Source organism: Anolis sagrei, chromosome 13 (genome assembly GCF_037176765.1).
Source record: "Anolis sagrei isolate rAnoSag1 chromosome 13, rAnoSag1.mat, whole genome shotgun sequence".
Classification (NCBI taxonomy): domain Eukaryota; kingdom Metazoa; phylum Chordata; class Lepidosauria; order Squamata; family Dactyloidae; genus Anolis; species Anolis sagrei.
The window spans coordinates 10,151,672-10,172,913 of record NC_090033.1 but is presented as its reverse complement, the minus strand read 5'-3'; the positions used below and the strand labels follow the sequence as shown (position 1 = coordinate 10,172,913).

The following is a 21,242-nucleotide window of genomic DNA, read 5'->3' as shown; positions in this document are numbered from 1 at the left end:
AGGAAGGAAGGATAGATGGATGGATGGATGGATGGATGGATGGGAGAGAAGAAGGTAGGAAGAAAGAATGGGTAGATGGATGAGAGGAAGGAAGGAAAGAAAGAAAGAAATAGGAGGCAGGAAGGAGGAAAGAAAAAGAAAGAGAGAGAAGGAAGAATGGATGGATGGAAAGAAGGAAGGATAGATGGATGGATGGATGGATGGATGGGAGAGAAGAAGGTAGGAAGGAAGGAAGAATGGGTAGATGGATGAGAGGAAGGAAGGAAGGAAGGAAAGAAAGAAATAGAAGGAGGCAGGAAGGAGGAAAGAAAAAGAAAGAGAGAGAGGAGGAAGAATGGATGGATGGATGGATGGAAGGAAGGAAGGATAGATGGATGGATGGATGAGAGAGAAGAAGGTAGGAAGGAAGGAAGAATGGGTAGATGGATGAGAGGAAGGAAGGAAGGAAAGAAAGAAATAGAAGGAGGCAGGAAGGAGGAAAGAAAAAGAAAGAGAGAGAGGAGGAAGAATGGATGGATGGATGGAAGGAAGGAAGGAAGGAAGGAAGGATAGATGGATGGATGGATGGATGGATGGGAGAGAAGAAGGTAGGAAGGAAGGAAGAATGCGTAGATGGATGAGAGGAAGAAAGGAAGGAAAGAAAGAAATAGAAGGAGGCAGGAAGGAGGAAAGAGGGAAGGAAGAAAGAATGGATGGATGAAGGAGGAAAGAAAGAAGGAGAAAGAAGGAAGAAAAAAGGGGAGAGAGAAAGAGGGAAGGAAGAATGGATGGATGAAGGAGGAAAGAAAGAAGGAGAAAGAAGGAAGAAAAAAGGGGGAGAGAGAAAGAGGGAAGGAAGAATGGATGGATGAAGGAGGAAAGAAAGAAGGAGAAAGAAGGAAGGAAGGGAAAAGGGAGAGAGAGAAAGAGGGAAGGAAGAAGGGATGGATGGATGGATGAAGGAGGAAAGAAAGAAGGAGAAAGAAGGAAGAAAAAAGGGGAGAGAGAAAGAGGGAAGGAAGAATGGATGGATGGATGGATAGATGAAGGAGGAAAGAAAGAAGGAGAAAGAAGGAAGGAAGGGAAAGGAGAGAGAGAAAGAGGGAAGGAAGAAGGGATGGATAGATAGAAGAGTGGAAAGAGAAGGAGGGAAGGAGGGAAGAAGAGAAAGGGAAGATAGAAGAAAGGAATGGAAAGAAAGAGGGAAAAGGGGAAGAAAGGAAGAAAAGGGGGAGCGAGGAAGGAAGGAAAAAAAGAGAGAGGAAGGAAACGAAGGAGGGAAGGATTGCATTTGTTTATTTTTCCCCTCTATGGATCCACAAATGTACCGGCCTCCCCGGCCGTGGGCAGCTCACCCGCCACGCAGATGTCGAAGTAGTCGTCGAACTCCCGCCGGATGTGCTTCACCAAGTCGGCAGCGTAGTTGAACCCGCCGGCTTCCTCCTCCCACTCTTCGCCAATGGGATCTGTGGAAGAGATGATTGATTATGGAGCAGGGGTTGGAACGGGTGATGGTTGTGAGGAAGAGGAGGAGGAGGGTGATGCGGTGGCGGCGCTGACCTCCGCGCAGGGCCATGATGTTCTTGAGGCCGAGGTGCTTGGCCTTGCGGAGGTGGGCGCTGACGGTGGCGGGCGTCTGGTGGCAGCAGGTCATGTGGAGGACGGTCTCCAGGCCGCAGTAGTTGAGGGCGGTGGAGGCGATCATCATGGAGGAGGTCTCCTTGTCCGAGCCGGGGTCCCCCGCCGGGTGCCACGTCACGTCCACAAAGAGAGGGCCCCCCGTCCCCATGCGGTCAAACCTGAGGAGGAGGAAGAAGAGGAAGCAAGAGCAGGAGGTCAGGCATCAAGAGGTCCCAAGGGTGATGGGTCACATCCGAGGCTGAGAGACGGTAACCTCATACATACATTCACATACATACATACATACATGTATATATATATATATATATATATATATACACACATTCACACAAATGCATGCACACCAATATATGTGCATACATATACATATATATTATATATATACATAAAACACATACACATCCAAATACACATACATATAAGCATACATACACATATGCATACACACATAAACATACATACACACAAACAAATATATATATCCATATATATATACTGTATGCATACATACATGCTTATGCATACACACATACATATAAACATGCATACACGTGTACATACACACATGTGCAACATATACATACACACACATATATAAATACATACACACATATACATGTATACACACATACAGATACATATGCATACATATATGCATACACATACATATGTACACATACATACACATGTATGCATATATACACATACATATATGCATACATACACATGTATACATATATATACATTCATACACACACATATGCATACACACATATACATACATACACACAAATGCATATATACATATATAAATACAAACACACACACTTACATATATATACTGTATACACACATATATACATATATGCTTATGCATACACACATACATATATACATTCATACACGTGTACATACATATATATATGTACACACATGTGCAACATACAAACACATATATACATACAAACACACACATACATATATACACACATACATATATGAATACACATACATATATACACATACATACACGTGTATGCATATATATACATACATATGTGCATACACATGTATACATATATATACATTCATGCATACACATATGCATACACACATATACATATATGTATACACACATACATACATGCTTATGCATACACACATATATATACATGCATACACATCTGTACATACATATATATATATATATATATATATACGTACACATGTGCAGCATATACATACACACACAAACGCATACATACATATATAAATACATACAAACCCACATATACATATATACACACATACAGATACAGATACATAAATATATGCATACACATACATACACATGTATGCATATATACACATACGCATATATACATACACATACATACTTACATACATACACGTGCATATATACATCCATGCACCTGCATATGTCCATGCATACTAACTCATACATATATACATTGTAAGTGAAAGCCCTAAGTCAGCTAACAACCGAAGCGTATCGCTCCAGAGATGGACAAAGGAATGGACAGCTGGCCCCACCGCTTGACCCTTCGAGGGATTCTTGACCTCTTGCCTGAGAAGACCAACCCCAAACTGGACAGAACCAGAGCGAAAGTGCTGACGAGCCCCCTCGCAGGACTCCTCGAAGACATTTCCCCCTCTCCTGAGTTAATATGGTTAATACAACCCCCAAAGCAGTCTGCGGTCCAAAGGGTCACGCTTTCGGAGGCTGGGGAGAAGGTCAAGTCAGCCCTGACCGTTCTCTCCAGCTGCTGTCTAGGATCTCCCGTGTGATCCCATGAAAGACCTCTGCAGGAGTTGTCCATGGTCATGCTGAATCACCTAGAAACACCAGAGAAGTGTTCTACATAAACAGACCTATGCAAGAGTTGACCACAGTTGAATGACCTAGAAACGTTAGAGAAGTGTTCTAGGTCAAGTGTGATTCTATGAGAGACCTCTGCAGGAGTTGACCATGATCACGCTGAATGACGTAGAAACACCAGAGAAATGTTCTACGTAAACAGACCTCTGCAGGAGTTGACCACAGTAATGCTGAATGACCTAGAAACACCAGAGAAATGTTCTAGGTCAAGTGTGATTCTATGAGACCTCTGCAGGAGTTGACCATAATCATGTTGAATGACCTAGAAACACCAGAGAAGTGTTCTACGTAAACAGACCTCTGCAGGAGTTGACCACAGTAATGCTGAATGACCTAGAAACACCAGAGAAGTGTTCTAGGTCAAGTGTGATTCTATGAGACCTCTGCAGGAGTTGACCATAATCATGTTGAATGACCTAGAAACACTAGAGTTCTACATCAAATGTGAATAGACCTCTGCAGGGGCTGACCACAGTCATATTGAATAACGTAGAAGTGTTAGAGAAGTGTTCTAGATCCTCAAGTGTGATTCTGTGACAAGAACTCTGCAGGAGTTGACCACAGTCATGTTGAATGACCTAGAAACACTAGAGAAGAGTTCTACATCAAGTGTGAATAGACCTCTGCAGGAGTTGACCACAGTTATGTTGAATAACCTAGAAGCGTTAGAGAAGTGTTCTAGATCCTCAAGTGTGATTCTGTGACAAGACTTCTTCAGGAGTTGACCATAATCATGTTGAATGATCTAGAAACACTAGAGAAGAGTTCTACGTAAATAGACCTCTGCAGGAGTTGACCACAGTCATGTTGAATAACCTAGAAGCGTTAGACAACTGTTCGACATCAAGTGTGAATAGACCTCTGCAGAAGTTGACCACAATAACGTAGAATGACCTAGAAACACTAGAGAAGGGTCTTAGGTCTTCAAGTATGATTCTGTGATAGACTTCTGCAGGAGTTGATCATAGTCATGTTGAGTGACTACAAACGCTAGAGAAGCGTTCTACATCAAGTGTGAATAGACCTCTGCAGGAGTTGACCGTAATCATGTTGAACAACCTAGAAATGCTAGGGAAGCATTCTAGGTCCTCAAGCGTGATTCCATGATACGGTTGATTGCAATAAGGTTCGTGTTTCCATGGTAGGTCGAGGGATGGACGTGGGGATACATTGCATTTCCGCCCACCCCACCTCCCATCCATTCATGGATCCCGCAGGTGTCCTCGTACCTGGAGATGAGGTTGACGGCCCCACTGGAGGTCCGGGGCGGAAAGAACTCGAGGGAGAACCACTTGTCCCCAGACTCCAAGCGCCGGCGCATCTTCTCCCGCAGTCGCTCGTGCCGCTCGGGTTCCAGCACTGGTGTGGAGCACCTAGAACTCTCCTTAGAGCTCTCGCCACCACTGCTGCCACTGCCACCACCACCACCATCAGGCCGTAAGCTGGTGAATCCATTGACGGAGAGGAGCCCGCTGTTGACGTTGTAAGCCTCGTTGACCCTGCGGGGGCAAATATAATATAATATAATATAACATAACATAATATAATATTAGTAGCTGTCCCCTGCCACACGTTGCTGTGGCCCAGTCTCTGTATATGTGTTTTGTGTGTATATATGTGTTTATGTGTGTGTATATATATTGGTGTGTGTATACATGTGTATATACTTGTGTATTTCTGTGTTTATATGTGTATATGTATATTGTGTATATGTGTGTGCTTGTGTATATGCATATATGTGTGTGTATGTGAATCTGTGTGTAGGTGTATATGTGGGTGTGTATATATGTGTGTATACATGTGTATATACTTGTGTATTTGTGTTTATATGTGTATATGTATATTGTGTATTTGTGTGTATATATATGTGTGTGTATACATGTGTATATACTTGTGTATTTCTGTGTTTATATGTGTATATGTATACTGTGTACATGTGTGTGTGTATATATGTGTGTGTGTATACATGTGTATATACTTGTGTATTTGTGTTTATATGTGTATATGTATATTGTGTATTTGTGTGTATATATATATGTGTGTATACATGTGTATATACTTGTGTATTTGTGTTTATATGTGTATATGTATACTGTGTACATGTGAGTGTGTGTATATATATATATGTGTATGTATACATGTGTATATACTTGTGTATTTGTGTTTATATGTGTATATGTATATTGTGTATTTGTGTGTATATATGTGTGTATACATGTGTATATACTTGTGTATTTCTGTGTTTATATGTGTATATGTATATTGTGCATATGAGTGTGCTTGTGTATATGCATATATGTGTGTATGTATGTGAATATGTGTGTAGGTGTATATGTGTGTGTATGTGTGTATACATGTGTATATACTTGTGTATTTGTATATGTATATTGTGCATATGTGTGTGTGTATATATGTGTGTGTATACATGTGTATATACTTGTGTATTTGTGTTTATATGTGTATATGTATATTGTGTATATGTGTGTGCTTGTGTATATGCATATATGTGTGTGTATGTGAATCTGTGTGTAGGTGTATATGTGGGTGTGTATATATGTGTGTATACATGTGTATATACTTCTGTATTTGTGTTTATATGTGTATATGTATATTGTGTATTTGTGTGTATATATATGTGTGTGTATACATGTGTATATACTTGTGTATTTCTGTGTTTATATGTGTATATGTATACTGTGTACATGTGTGTGTGTATATATATATGTGTGTGTATACATGTGTATATACTTGTGTATTTGTGTTTATATGTGTCTATGTATATTGTGTATTTGTGTGTATTTATATGTGTGTGTATACATGTGTATATACTTGTGTATTTGTGTTTATATGTGTATATGTATATTGTGTATTTGTGTGTATATACATGTGTGTGTATACATGTGTATATAGTTGTGTATTTCTGTGTTTATATGTGTATATGTATATTGTGTATATGAGTGTGCTTGTGTATATGCATATATGTGTGTATGTATGTGAATATGGGTGTAGGTGTATATATGTGTGTATGTGTGTATACATGTGTATATACTTGTGTATTTGTATATGTCTATTGTGTATATGTGTGTATATATATGTGTGTGTATACATGTGTATTTACTTGTGTATTTGTGTTTATATGTGTATATGTATATTGTGTATTTGTGTGTATATATATGTGTGTGTATACATGTGTATATACTTGTGTATTTCTGTGTTTATATGTGTATATGTATATTGTGTATATGAGTGTGCTTATGTATATGCATATATGTGTGTATGTATGTGAATATGTGTGGAGGTGTATATGTGTGTGTATGTGTGTATACATGTGTATATACTTGTGTATTTGTGTTTATATGTGTATATGTATATTGTGTATTTGTGTGTATATATATGTGTGTGTATACATGTGTATATACTTGTGTATTTCTGTGTTTATATGTGTATATGTATATTGTGTATATGAGTGTGCTTATGTATATGCATATATGTGTGTATGTATGTGAATATGTGTGGAGGTGTATATGTGTGTGTATGTGTGTATACATGTGTATATACTTGTGTATTTGTGTTTATATGTGTATATGTATATTGTGTATTTGTGTGTATATATATGTGTGTGTATACATGTGTATATACTTGTGTATTTCTGTGTTTATATGTGTATATGTATATTGTGTATATGAGTGTGCTTGTGTATATGCATATATGTGTGTATGTGAATATGTGTGTAGGTGTATATGTGTGTGTATGTGTGTATACATGTGTATATACTTGTGTATTTGTATATGTATATTGTGCATATGTGTGTGTGTATATATGTGTGTGTATATACTTGGGTATTTGTGTTTATATGTGTATATGTATATTGTGTATTTGTGTGTGTATATATATGTGTGTATACATGTGTATATACTTGTGTATTTCTGTGTTTATATGTGTATATGTATATTGTGTATATGTGTGTGCTTGTGTATCTGCATATATGTGTGTATGTATGTGAATATGTGTGTAGGTGTATATGTGTGTATACATGTGTATATACTTGTGTATTTGTGTTTATATGTGTATATGTATATTGTGTATGTGTGTGTGTATATATATATGTGTGTATACCAGTGTATATACTTGTGTATTTGTGTTTATATGTGTATATGTATATTGTGTATATGTGTGTGTGTATATACTTGTGTATTTGTGTATATGTTAATCCCACAAACAAACATTACATTTTATTTATATAGATATAATATCAGATTGTATAATTATATAATAATAATAATATAATTATACAATATGATATAACTATTGTATAACTGTATAATTATCATACAATTATTATAATTGCACAATTATAAATAGTTATAAGGAACTATTCAAATCCTTATCGGAACGCCAAAGCAGCTCAATTATATACAGCTCACCTTTTGGGGGGCTTTGGCAGTGTCTCCCTGCCTGGCATAGGGTCAGACTAGAAGACCTTTGGGGACCCCATTGGGTTTCGGTTCCCACTTTCCTCCCCTTTCGCCGAGCGGCCGACGTGGCTCTGCTCTCAGGACAATCGTGCCAAAACCCCATGTGTTATTGCAATGCGTTTTGTGTTGGTCGGACCACAAACACATGCCACATCTCACGTGTTTCCCAAGGTAAACAAACCCTGTTTTGCCTTATCGACAATGTGCCTTTTTGTTTGATGATAGCCCTTCTCACAATCCCAAAACTCTACAAGTTGCATTTCCAAATGGCAGGTTTCTAAACGGCCAAAGAGGTCCATTACTATTAATTGGAATATTAATATTAATACCTAGCTGTACCCACCACACGCTGCTGTGGTCACCTTCCCTCCCTCTTTCTCTCCTACCTTCTTTCTCCCCTTCCTTCCTTCTTTCCTTTCTTCTTTCCCTCTTTTTCTCCCTCCTTCTCTCCTTCCTTCCTTCTCTATCCTTCTTTCTTTCCATCTTTCTCCCCTTCCCTCCTTCTTTCCTTTCTTCTTTCCCTCTTTCTCTCCCTCCTTCTCTCCTTCCTTCCTTCTCTATCCTTTCTTTCCATCTTTCTCTCCTTCCCTCCTTCTTTCCTTTCTTCTTTCCCTCTTTTTCTCCCTCCTTCCTTCATTCTCTTGCCTTCTTTCTCTCCTTCCCTCCTCCTTTCCTTTCTTCTTTCCCTTTCTCTCCCTCTTTCTCTCCTTCCTTCATTCTCTACCCGTCTTTCTTTCCTTCTTTCTCTCCTTCCCTCCTTCTTTCCTTTCTTCTCTCCCTCTTTTTCTCCCTCCTTCTCTTCTTCCTTTATTCTCTACCCTTCTTTCTTTCCTTCTTTCTCCCCTTCCCTCCTTCTTTCCTTTCTTCTTTCCCTCTTTTTCTCCCTCTCTTTCCTTCATTCTCTATCCTTCTTTCTTTCCTTCTTTCTCCCCTTCCCTCCTTCTTTCCTTTCTTCTTTCCCTCTTTTTCTCCCTCCTTCTCTCCTTCCTTCATTCTCTACCCTTCTTTCTTTCCTTCCTTCTTTCTCTCCATCCCTCCTTCTTCCCTTTCTTCTTTCTCTCCCTCCTTCTCTCCTTCCTTCATTCTCTACCCTTCTTTCTTTCCTTCTTTCTCTCCTTCACTCCTCCTTTCCTTTCTTCTTTCCCTCTTTCTCTCCCTCCATCTCTCCTTCCTTCATTCTCTGTCCTTACTTTCCTTCCTTCTTTCTCCCCTTCCCTCCTTCTTTCCTTTCTTCTTTCCCCCTTTTCTCCCTCCTTCTCTCCTTCCTTCATTCTCTACCCTTCTTTCTTTCCTTCTTTCTCCCCTTCCCTCCTTCTTTCCTTTCTTCTTTCCCTCTTTTTCTCCCTCCTTCTCTCCTTCCTTCATTCTCTACCCTTCTTTCTTTCCTTCCTTCTTTCTCTCCATCCCTCCTTCTTCCCTTTCTTCTTTCTCTCCCTCCTTCTCTCCTTCCTTCATTCTCTACCCTTCTTTCTTTCCTTCTTTCTCTCCTTCACTCCTCCTTTCCTTTCTTCTTTCCCTCTTTCTCTCCCTCCATCTCTCCTTCCTTCATTCTCTGTCCTTACTTTCCTTCCTTCTTTCTCTCCTTCCCTCCTTCTTTCCTTTCTTCTTTCCCTCTTTTTCTCCATCTTCCTTCATTCTCTATCCTTCTTTCTCTCCTTCCCACCTTCTTTCCCTCTTTCTCTCCCTTCTTCTCTCCTTCCTTCCTTCTCTACCCTTCTTTCTTTCCTTCCTCCCTTCCTTCCCCCTTTCTGTGTATGTGTTTTGTGTGTGTATATGCATATATGTGTATATATATGTGTGTATTTGTGTATATATTTTGCGCATGCGTTGTAATGTAGTTTTTTGACTTTTGTGTCTTTCAGTGTTTTTATGAGTGATGGTCACTCCTTGACCTGGTAGGTGTCTTGTGTCCAAATTTCGTGGCAATTCGTCCAGTGGGTTTTGAGTTATGTCAATCCCACAAACGAACATGACATTTTCATTTATATAGAAAATGATCATGCACACTCAAAATAGAGGAAAACACCCATAACATTGCATTGCTTTGTGCATTGAGCCAAAGCAGCGGAGAAGAAAGGTCGCCTCCTCCAAGAACATGTGCAAATAAGCACCGGATTAGCGGGATTAAGTGCTAGGAGACCAAAATCCACCCAAAAGGGCCCCCGGGATATCGAAGCCTGCCTTGCAAAAGCCTTCTGTTAATCTTTACGGGGCCGCATGACATGCACACAAAGGTGAATCAGTGGGGTTTTTTTCGTTCATTAATTATCCTTATTTTAAAAAGGGGGGAATTTTGCATACAAATACAGTAAACAAATAAATAAATTGAATTTTTTTACAAAAAAAATAGACACCAATTATTACGGAAGCCTTATAGAAGAGATGCAGGAAAGACGTTTGTGAAAAGTTGTATCTCACCTTCAGCTTAATAATAATAATAATAATAATAATAATAATAATAATAATATCTGCATGCATTATTTGCCGATACATCACAGTCCCCTCCCCCCCTTACACCTTTTTGTCCTTCCTTCCTTCCCTCCTTACCTCTCTCTTTCTCCTTCCTTCCTTCCTTCCTTCCCTCTTTCCTTCCTTCTTCCCTTCCTTACCTCCCTCCTTCTCCCTCCCCCCTTCCACCTATTTGTCCTTCCCTCCCTCCTTCCTTCTCTCACTTTCTCCTTCCTTCCTCTCCTTCCTTCCTTCCCTCTTTCCTTCCTTCTTCCCTTCCTTACCTCCCTCCTTCTCCCTCCCCCCTTCCACCTATTTGTCCTTCCCTCCCTCCTTCCTTCTCTCACTTTCTCCTTCCTTCCTTCCTTCCCTCTCTTTCTCCTTCCTTCCTCTCCTTCCTTCCTTCCTTCCTTCCCTCTTTCCTTCCTTCTTCCCTTCCTTACCCCCTCCTTCTCCCTCCCTTCTTCCACCTATTTGTCCTTCCCTCCCTCCTTCCTTCTCTCTCTCCTTCCTTCCTTCCTTCCTTCCTTCCTTCCCTCTCTCTCTTTCTCCTTCCTTCCTTCCTTCCTTCCTTCCTTCCCTCTTTCCTTCCTTCTTCCCTTCCTTACCCCCTCCTTCTCCCTCCCTTCTTCCACCTATTTGTCCTTCCCTCCCTCCTTCCTTCTCTCTCTCCTTCCTTCCTTCCTTCCTTCCCTCTCTCTCTTTCTCCTTCCTTCCTTCCTTCCTTCCTTCCTTCCTTCCCTCTTTCCTTCCGTCTTCCCTTCCTTACCTCCCTCCTTCTCCCTCCCCCCTTCCACCTATTTGTCCTTCCCTCCCTCCTTCCTTCTCTCACTTTCTCCTTCCTTCCTTCCTTCCCTCTCTTTCTCCTTCCTTCCTCTCCTTCCTTCCTTCCTTCCCTCTTTCCTTCCTTCTTCCCTTCCTTACCCCCCTCCTTCTCCCTCCCTTCTTCCACCTATTTGTCCTTCCCTCCCTCCCTCCTTCTCTCTCTCTCTCCTTCCTTCCTTCCTTCCTTCCTTCCCTCTCTCTCTTTCTCCTTCCTTCCTTCCTTCCTTCCTTCCTTCCTTCATTCCTTCCTTCCCTCTTTCCTTCCGTCTTCCCTTCCTTACCTCCCTCCTTCTCCCTCCCACCTATTTGTCCTTCCCTCCCTCCTTCCTTCTCTCTCTCCTTCCTTCCTTCCTTCTTTCTCTTTCTCCTTCCTTCCTTCCTTCCTTCCTTCCTTCCCTCTTTCCTTCCGTCTTCCCTTCCTTACCTCCCTCCTTCTCCCTCCCCCCTTCCACCTATTTGTCCTTCCCTCCCTCCTTCCTTTTCTCTCTTTCTCCTTCAACAAAGAAGCTCCTGTTTTGTAACAGGTTTCCTATGAGGCGGGTGAGGTGGTCGTCCTTTGTGATATTATACATTTTTCTCAGGAGGAGGCCGTGGTGGTTGACAGTATCATAAGCCACTGACAAGTATATGAAGACCGCTCCTGTGACCTGCTGCCTTTCAAAGCCATCTTCTATGTGCTGAGTCAGGTTCAGCACTTGCGATGTGCAGCTTTTGCCTTTCCTGTGGGATCAGACAGGGGTCTATTTTTTCCGTAATTCTATGCAAAATAAGTCTCTCCAGAACTTTGTAGAGGTGGCACAACAGGGAGATTGGTCTGTAGCTTTTTGGATCATTACGGTGTTTGCCTGGCTTCAAGATGGTGATGACTCTTGCTTTCCTCCAGATTTTGGGGGTCTGACTGGATGCAGTGCAGTTTTTCATCAGCTCCAGCAGCCAGCGCCTTGCTTTTGGGTCAAAGTTCTTGATTTATTCCATCTGTAGATCATCCAGGCCAGCTGCTTCCTTGGAATTTGGTGGAAAAGAGTAGTAGAGTTGCGTGTCATCTGCGTAGAGATGACACCCAACTCCAAAACTCCGGATGACCTCTCCCAGCGGTTTCATGTAGATGTTGAAAAGCATGGGGGACAGAATGGAGCCTTGCGGGACCCCACAGGTCAAGGGCCAGGGGTCCGAGCAGGCGTCTCCCAGCTTCATCAACTGGGAACGACCCTCCAGATAGTGCTATGCAGAGGCAATTACAGTTTTCTCAGCGTTTGAAAGATAAACAGGGGGATTCCAGGTGTTTGTTAGACCGTGTCTACATGGGGGGAAAGGGTTTCTTAAGCTATCTAGAACTAGATAAATAGAAGTAGATAGTATATTGATCAATCGATCGATAGATAGATATAGGTAGAACTATTTACATAGATAGTTGTAGGTAGAACTATCTACATAGATATATAGGTAGATAGGGGCAGAATTAAGATAGATAATAAACAGGATAGATAGAAGTAGAACTAGATAGATAGATAGATAGATAGATAGATAGATAGATAGATAGATAGACAGCCAGCCAAATAGATAGATAGATAGATAGATAGATGTAATTAGCTCTAGTTAGCTAGATGTAGGTAGAACTAGATAGATAGATAGATAGATAGATAGATAGATAGACAGACAGACAGACAGATGTAATTAGCTCTAGTTAGCTAGATGTAGGTAGAACTAGATAGATAGATAGATAGATAGATAGATAGACAGACAGCCAAATAGATAGATAGATAGATGTAATTAGCTCTAGTTAGCTAGATGTAGGTAGAACTAGATAGATAGATAGATAGATAGATAGACAGACAGACAGACAGATGTAATTAGCTCTAGTTAGCTAGATGTAGGTAGAACTAGATAGATAGATAGATAGATAGATAGATAGATAGATAGATAGATAGACAGACAGATGTAATTAGCTCTAGTTAGCTAGATGTAGGTAGAACTAGATAGATAGATAGATAGATAGATAGATAGACAGACAGACAGATGTAATTAGCTCTAGTTAGCTAGATGTAGGTAGAACTAGATAGATAGATAGATAGATAGACAGACAGACAGATGTAATTAGCTCTAGTTAGCTAGATGTAGGTAGAACTAGATAGATAGATAGATAGATAGATAGATAGACAGACAGACAGACAGACGTAATTAGCTCTAGTTAGCTAGATGTAGGTAGAACTAGATAGATAGATAGATAGATAGATAGACAGACAGACAGACAGATGTAATTAGCTCTAGTTAGCTAGATGTAGGTAGAACTAGATAGATAGATAGATAGATAGATAGACAGACAGACAGACAGATGTAATTAGCTCTAGTTAGCTAGATGTAGGTAGAACTAGATAGATAGATAGATAGATAGATAGATAGATAGACAGATGTAATTAGCTCTAGTTAGCTAGATGTAGGTAGAACTAGATAGATAGATAGATAGATAGATAGACAGACAGACAGACAGATGTAATTAGCTCTAGTTAGCTAGATGTAGGTAGAACTAGATAGATAGATAGATAGATAGATAGACAGATGTAATTAGCTCTAGTTAGCTAGATGTAGGTAGAACTAGATAGATAGATAGATAGATAGATAGATAGACAGACAGATGTAATTAGCTCTAGTTAGCTAGATGTAGGTAGAACTAGATAGATAGATAGATAGATAGATAGATAGATAGACAGACAGATGTAATTAGCTCTAGTTAGCTAGATGTAGGTAGAACTAGATAGATAGATAGATAGATAGATAGATAGACAGACAGACAGATGTAATTAGCTCTAGTTAGCTAGATGTAGGTAGAACTAGATAGATAGATAGATAGATAGACAGACAGACAGATGTAATTAGCTCTAGTTAGCTAGATGTAGGTAGAACTAGATAGATAGATAGATAGATAGATAGATAGATAGATAGACAGACAGACAGACAGACGTAATTAGCTCTAGTTAGCTAGATGTAGGTAGAACTAGATAGATAGATAGATAGATAGATAGACAGACAGACAGACAGATGTAATTAGCTCTAGTTAGCTAGATGTAGGTAGAACTAGATAGATAGATAGATAGATAGATAGATAGATAGACAGATGTAATTAGCTCTAGTTAGCTAGATGTAGGTAGAACTAGATAGATAGATAGATAGATAGATAGATAGATAGACAGATGTAATTAGCTCTAGTTAGCTAGATGTAGGTAGAACTAGATAGATAGATAGATAGATAGATAGACAGACAGACAGACAGATGTAATTAGCTCTAGTTAGCTAGATGTAGGTAGAACTAGATAGATAGATAGATAGATAGATAGATAGATAGATAGATAGATAGACAGACAGACAGACAGACGTAATTAGCTCTAGTTAGCTAGATGTAGGTAGAACTAGATAGATAGATAGATAGATAGATAGACAGACAGACAGACAGATGTAATTAGCTCTAGTTAGCTAGATGTAGGTAGAACTAGATAGATAGATAGATAGATAGATAGATAGACAGATGTAATTAGCTCTAGTTAGCTAGATGTAGGTAGAACTAGATAGATAGATAGATAGATAGATAGATAGATAGATAGACAGATGTAATTAGCTCTAGTTAGCTAGATGTAGGTAGAACTAGATAGATAGATAGATAGATAGATAGATAGACAGATGTAATTAGCTCTAGTTAGCTAGATGTAGGTAGAACTAGATAGATAGATAGATAGATAGATAGATAGACAGACAGACAGACAGATGTAATTAGCTCTAGTTAGCTAGATGTAGGTAGAACTAGATAGATAGATAGATAGATAGATAGATAGACAGATGTAATTAGCTCTAGTTAGCTAGATGTAGGTAGAACTAGATAGATAGATAGATAGATAGACAGACAGACAGATGTAATTAGCTCTAGTTAGCTAGATGTAGGTAGAACTAGATAGATAGATAGATAGATAGATAGATAGATAGACAGACAGACAGACAGATGTAATTAGCTCTAGTTAGCTAGATGTAGGTAGAACTAGATAGATAGATAGATAGATAGATAGATAGACAGACGTAATTAGCTCTAGTTAGCTAGATGTAGGTAGAACTAGATAGATAGATAGATAGATAGATAGATAGATAGATAGATAGGAGGACACCCAGACTGCGGACCTGTGACTTCAAGGGAGTGTAACCCCGTCCAACACAGGTTGCCACCCTATACCCCGGTCTGGTTTGGGATCGACCAAGAGGACCTCTGTCTTGTCGGGATTGATCTTCAGCTTGTTCCTCCTCATCCAGATAGACACAGCGGCCAGGCACTCGTCCAGCACCCAAGAGGCCTCCTTGGAGTTGGGTGGAAAAGAGTAGTAGAGTTGTGTGTCATCTGCATAGAGGTGGCACCCAACTCCAAAACTCCGGATGACCTCTCCCAGCGGTTTCATGTAGATGTTAAAAAGCATGGGAGACAGAATGGAGCCTTGCGGAACCCCACAGGTCAAAGGCCAGGGGTCCGAGCAGGCATCTCCCAGCTTCACCATCTGGGATTGACCCTCCAGGAAGGATACCATGATCGATGGTATCGAAAGCCGCTGAGATGTCCAAGCGGACCAACAGGGTCACTCCCCTTGTCCAGCTCTCTGTGGAGGTCATCCACCAAAGTGACCAAAGCCGTCTCGGTGCTGTGGCCAGGTCTGAAGCCAGACTGTGACTGATCCAGATAGCTGATGTCATCCAGGAAGCTCTGGAGCTGAGAGGCGACCGCCCGCTCCAACACCTTGTCCAAAAAAGGAAGGTTGGAGATTGGTCTGAAGTTGTTCAGCACCGTGGAGTCGAGGGAGACCTTTTTAAGGAGCGGACGACCCACAGCTTGTTTCAGTTGCGATGGAAAAAACCCCTGCTCCAATGATGCATTAATGAGCAACACAAACCAATCAACCAACCCCTCCCTGGCCGATTTAATTAGCCAAGACGGGCAAGGGTCTAGAGCCGACGTGGTCGCCCTCACAGCGCCAAGGACCTCCTCCATGGTCTCAGGAAGAACAAGCCTAAAAGAATCCCACAAAATTGGACAAGCAGATGCCTCAATCACCTCCTCTGGCACTGCAATGAAACTGGAGTCCAGCTCAAGGCGTATCTGAGCAACTTTGCCTTCAAAATGGTGTGCGAACTCGTGACACCGAGTTCCTAGGTCATCGAAGGTCTCCTCGACCACAGGTGGGTGAAGGAGTTCCCCGACAACCCGAAACAGCTCCAATGATCTATTTGCTGCAGACGCTATACGGGCAGTCGTGAAAGACTCCCTGGCTACCCGTATAGCCGCGGTATACGCCCCAAGAGAGGCTGTAGCCCGTGCTTGGTCAGACACGTCTCGAGATTTCCTCCAAATGCGCTCTAGCCCCCTTCTCGTGTGTTTCATCACGGTCAACTCCTCGGTGAACCAGAGAGATGGCGTGTCTCAGCACGACAAGATGGGGCGTTCGGGAGTGATCGTATCTCAAGTTTGCAGACGACACCAAATTGGGAGGGATAGCCAATACTCCAGAGGACAGGAGCAGGATTCAAAACGATCTTGACAGACTAGAGAGATGAATGGCCAAAACTAACAAAATGAAGTTCAACAGTGACAAATGCAAGATACTCCACTTAGGCAGGAAAAACGAAATGCAAAGAGACAGAATGGGGGACAATGCCTGGCTCGAGAGCAGTACGTGTGAAAAAGATATTGGAGTCCTCGTGGACAACAAGTTAAACATGAGCCAACAATGTGATGTGGCGGCAAAAAAAGCCAATGGGATTTTGGCCTGCATCAAGAGGAGCCTAGTGTCTAGATCTAGGGAAGTCATGCTCCCCATGCTCTATTCCGCTTTGGTTAGACCACACCTGGAATATTGTGTCCAATTCTGGGCACCACAATTCAAGAGAGATATTGACAAGCTGGAATGTGTCCAGAGGAGGGCGACTAAAATGATCAAGGGTCTGGAGAACAAGCCCTGTGAGGAGTGGCTTAAGGAGCTGGGCATGTTTAGCCTGAAGAAGAGAAGGCTGAGAGAAGATATGATAGCCATGTATAAATATGTGAGAGGAAGCCACAGGGAGGAGGGAGCAAGCTTGTTTTCTGCTTCCCTGGAGACTAGGACGCGGAACAATGGCTTCAAACTACAAGAGAGGAGATTCCATCTGAACATGAGGAAGAACTTCCTGACTGTGAGAGTCGTTCAGCAGTGGAACTCTCTGCCCCGGAGTGTGGTGGAGGCTCCTTCTTTGGAGGCTTTTAAGCAGAGGCTGGATGGCCATCTGTCAGGGGTGATTTGAATGCAATATTCCTGCTTCTTGGCAGAATGGGGTTGGACTGGAGGGCCCAGGAGGTCTCTTCCAACTCTTTGATTCTATGATTCTATCGCCCTGGACATCTCCCTGTTATAGAGATCAACCAAGGCGTCGACAGGATCGCCAGGCTCCATGGCAGGAAGAACCCCAAGTTGATGTCACCTAGGAAGCCCTGGAGCTGAGAGGCGACCACCCACTCCCAACACCTTGCCCAGGAAAGAAGGTCGGAGATTGGTCTATAGTTGTTCAAGACCGTGGAGTCAAGGGAGGTCTTTTTCAAGATGGTCTGACCACAGCCTGTTTTAGCCCAGATGGAGAAATCCCTTGCTCCAAACAATGCATTGATGATCAACACAAACCAATCAAACCACCTTTGGTTGATTTAATTAGCCAAGACGGGCAGCGTTCCAGAGCCGACGTGGTCGCCCTCACAGCCCCAAGGGTCCCCTCCACGTCCTCAGGATAAACAAGTCGGAAGGAATCCCACAAAACCAGACAAGCAGATGCCTCGGTCACCTCCCCTGGCACTGTTTTGAAACTGGAGTCCAACTCAAGGCGTATCTGAGAGACTTTATCTGCAAACTTGCAGCTCCGGGTTGTCGGGTCATCGAGGGCCTCCTCCACCTCAGGAGGGTGAAGGAGTTCTCCGACAACCCAAAACAACTCGAAAGATCTATCAGATGCAGACGCTATGCGGGCAGTCGTGAAGGACTCCCTGGGTATCTGTATAGCCACGGTATAGGCCCTAAGTGAGGTCACAGCCCGTGTTTGGTCAGAGGCATCATGAGATCTCCTCCATTTGCACTCTAGCCTTCTTCTCGTGCTCTTCATCACAGCCAACTCCCCAGTGAACCAAGGAGATGGTGTATTGCATTTTTGACAGAACAAACAAACAAACAAACATACAAAAGACACAGAGTTTGCAAGCTTGGTAGTTGATTCAATGTCCTTTGACCAGTAGCTGGCCACTTGGAGTGCCTCTGGTGTTGCCGCAAGAAGGTCCTCCATTGTGCATCATGTGGTGGGGCTCAGGTTGCATTGCAGCAGGTGGTCAGTGGTTCGCTCATCTCCACACTCGTATGTCATGGACTCCACTTTGTGGCCCCATTTCTTAAGGTTGGCTTTGCATCTCGTGGTGCCAGAGCGGAGTCTGTTCAGCGCCTTCCAAGTCGCCCAGTTTTCTGTGTGCCCAGAGGGGGAGTCTCTCATTTGGTATCAGCTTCTGGGTTTGAGCCTGCCACTTTTGGACTCTCGCTTGCTGAGGTGTTCCAGCGAGTGTCTCTGTAGATCTAAGAAAACGATGTCTTGATTTAAGTCGTTGACGTGCTGGCTGATACCCAAACAGGGGATGAGCTGGAGATAGAATCAAAGAGTTGGAAGAGACCTCATGGGCCATCCAGTCCAACCCCATTCTGCCAAGAAGCAGGAATATTGCATTCAAATCACCCCTGACAGATGGCCATCCAGCCTCTGCTTAAAAGCTTCCAAAGAAGGAGCCTCCACCACACTCCGGGGCAGAGAGTTCCACTGCTGAACGGCTCTCACAGTCAGGAAGTTCTTCCTCATGTTCAGATGGAATCTCCTCTGGATGTCTCTGCCTTGGTCCTTTCACTATTGGCTGCTACTTCCCGGCGGATGTCAGGTGGTGCAATACCGGCTAAGCAGTGTAATTTCTCCAGTGGTGTGGGGCGCAGACACCCTGTGATAATGCTGGAATGTGTCCAGAGGAGGGCGACTAAAATGATCAAGGGTCTGGAGAACAAGCCCTATGAGGAGCGGCTTGAGGAGCTGGGCATGTTTAGCCTGAAGAAGAGAAGGCTGAGAGGGGATATGATTGTTGTTCATTCGTTCAGTCGTCTCCGACTCTTCGTGACCTCATGGACCAGTCCACGCCAGAGCTCCCTGTCAGCCGTCACCACCCCCAGCTCCTTCAAGGTCAGTCCAGTCACTTCAAGGATGCCATCCATCCATCTTGCCCTTGGTCGGCCCCTCTTCCTTTTGCCTTCCACTTTCCCCAGCATCATTGTCTTCTCTAGGCTTTGCTGTCTCCTCATGATGTGGCCAAAGGACTTCAACTTTCCCTCTAGTCTCCTTCCCTCCAGTGAGCAGTCGGGCTTTATTTCCCGGAGGATGGACTGGTTGGATCTTCTCGCAGACCAAGGCACTCTCAGAACTTTCCTCCAACACCACAGCTCAAAAGCATCTCTCTTCCTTGGCTCAGCCTTCCCTAAGGTCCAGCTCTCACATCCGTAGGTGACTACAGGGAAGACCATGGCTTTGACTAGGCAATGGATCTTTGTGGCCAGTCTGATGTCTCTACTCTTTACTATTTTATCGAGACTGGACATTGCTCTCCTCCCAAGAAGGAAGCGTCTTCTGATTTCCTGGCCACAGTCTGCATCTGCAGTCATCTTTGCACCTAGAAATACAAAGTCTGTCATGGCCTCCACATTTTCTCCCTCTATTTCCCAGTTGTCAATCACTCTTGTTGCCATAATCTTGGTTTTTTTGACGTTTAGCTGCAACCCGGCTTTTGCGCTTTCTTCTTTCACCTTGATGAGAAGGCTCCTCAGCTCCTCCCCGCTTTCGGCCATCAGAGTGGTGTCATCTGCATATCTGAGGTTGTTAATGTTTCTTCCAGCCATTTTCACCCCAGCTTTGCATTCCTCAAGCCCCGCACATCCTCGCATGATGTGTTCTGCATACAAGTTAAAAAGGTTGGGTGAGGGGATGCAGCCTTGCCGGACGCCTTTCCCAATCTTGAACCCGTCTGTTCCTCCGTGGTCAGTTCTGACTGTTGCTCCTTGGTCCTTGTACAGATTCCTCAGGAGAGAGGGAAGGGGGCTTGGGATGCCCATCCCACCAAGAACTTGCCACCATTTATGATGATCCACACAGCCAAAGGCTTTAGAATAGTCAATGAAGCAGAAGTAGATGTTTTTCTGAAACTCCCTGCCTTTCTCCATTCTCCAGCATCCGGAGATTGGCAATCTGACTTGGCCACAGTAGTACACGCTCTGGTCACATCCCGCCTTGACTACTGCAACGCTCTCTATGTGGGGCTGCCCTTGAAGACGGCCCGGAAGCTCCAGCTAGTCCAGCGCGCGGCAGCCATGTTACTAACAGGAGCGGGACGCAGGGAGCACACAACGCCCTTGTTGTTCCAGCTCCACTGGCTGCCGATCTGCTACCGGGCCCAATTCAAGGTGCTGGTGTTGGCCTACAAAGCCCTAAACGGTTCCGGCCCAAAATACCTTTCTGACCGCATCTCGGCCTATGAGCCCACGAGGACCTTGAGATCGTCTGGGGAGGCCCTTCTCTCGATCCCGCCTGCCTCACAGGCACGTCTGGCGGGGACAAGGGAGAGGGCCTTCTCAGTGGTGGCCCCCCGGCTGTGGAACGCCCTCCCTGTTGACATCAGACAGGCGCCCTCCCTTACGACATTCCGCAAGAGCCTAAAGACGTGGTTGTTTGAGAAGGCGTTTGACTAAGTGCTACAATTGGCAATGATGATTGGAACGGAATATGGATAACGAGATTGGTCTATGATTGTATGATGAGACGGCGCGGATGATTTAGTGTAATTGTATTATTGATAGTCATGTTGATATTATTGTTGTGATATTGCCTTATTGTAAACTGTGTTTTTTTATATA

General features: G+C 43.0%; 1 protein-coding gene across 2 annotated transcripts in view; it reads right to left on the bottom strand.

Annotated features, from left to right (window-relative positions):
* MTHFR (methylenetetrahydrofolate reductase) overlaps positions 1 to 21,242 on the bottom strand; it is a 36,024-nt gene that overhangs the window by 13,345 nt on the left and 1,437 nt on the right. For both annotated transcript variants that reach the window (XM_067472763.1, XM_067472762.1), the window contains exons 2-4: positions 4,750 to 5,019; positions 1,540 to 1,778; positions 1,335 to 1,445 (exon numbers count right to left, since the gene is read on the bottom strand). In XM_067472763.1, coding sequence (XP_067328864.1) covers positions 1,335 to 1,445; positions 1,540 to 1,778; positions 4,750 to 5,019 — 620 coding nt within the window. The remainder of the gene's footprint in view (positions 1 to 1,334; positions 1,446 to 1,539; positions 1,779 to 4,749; positions 5,020 to 21,242) is intronic.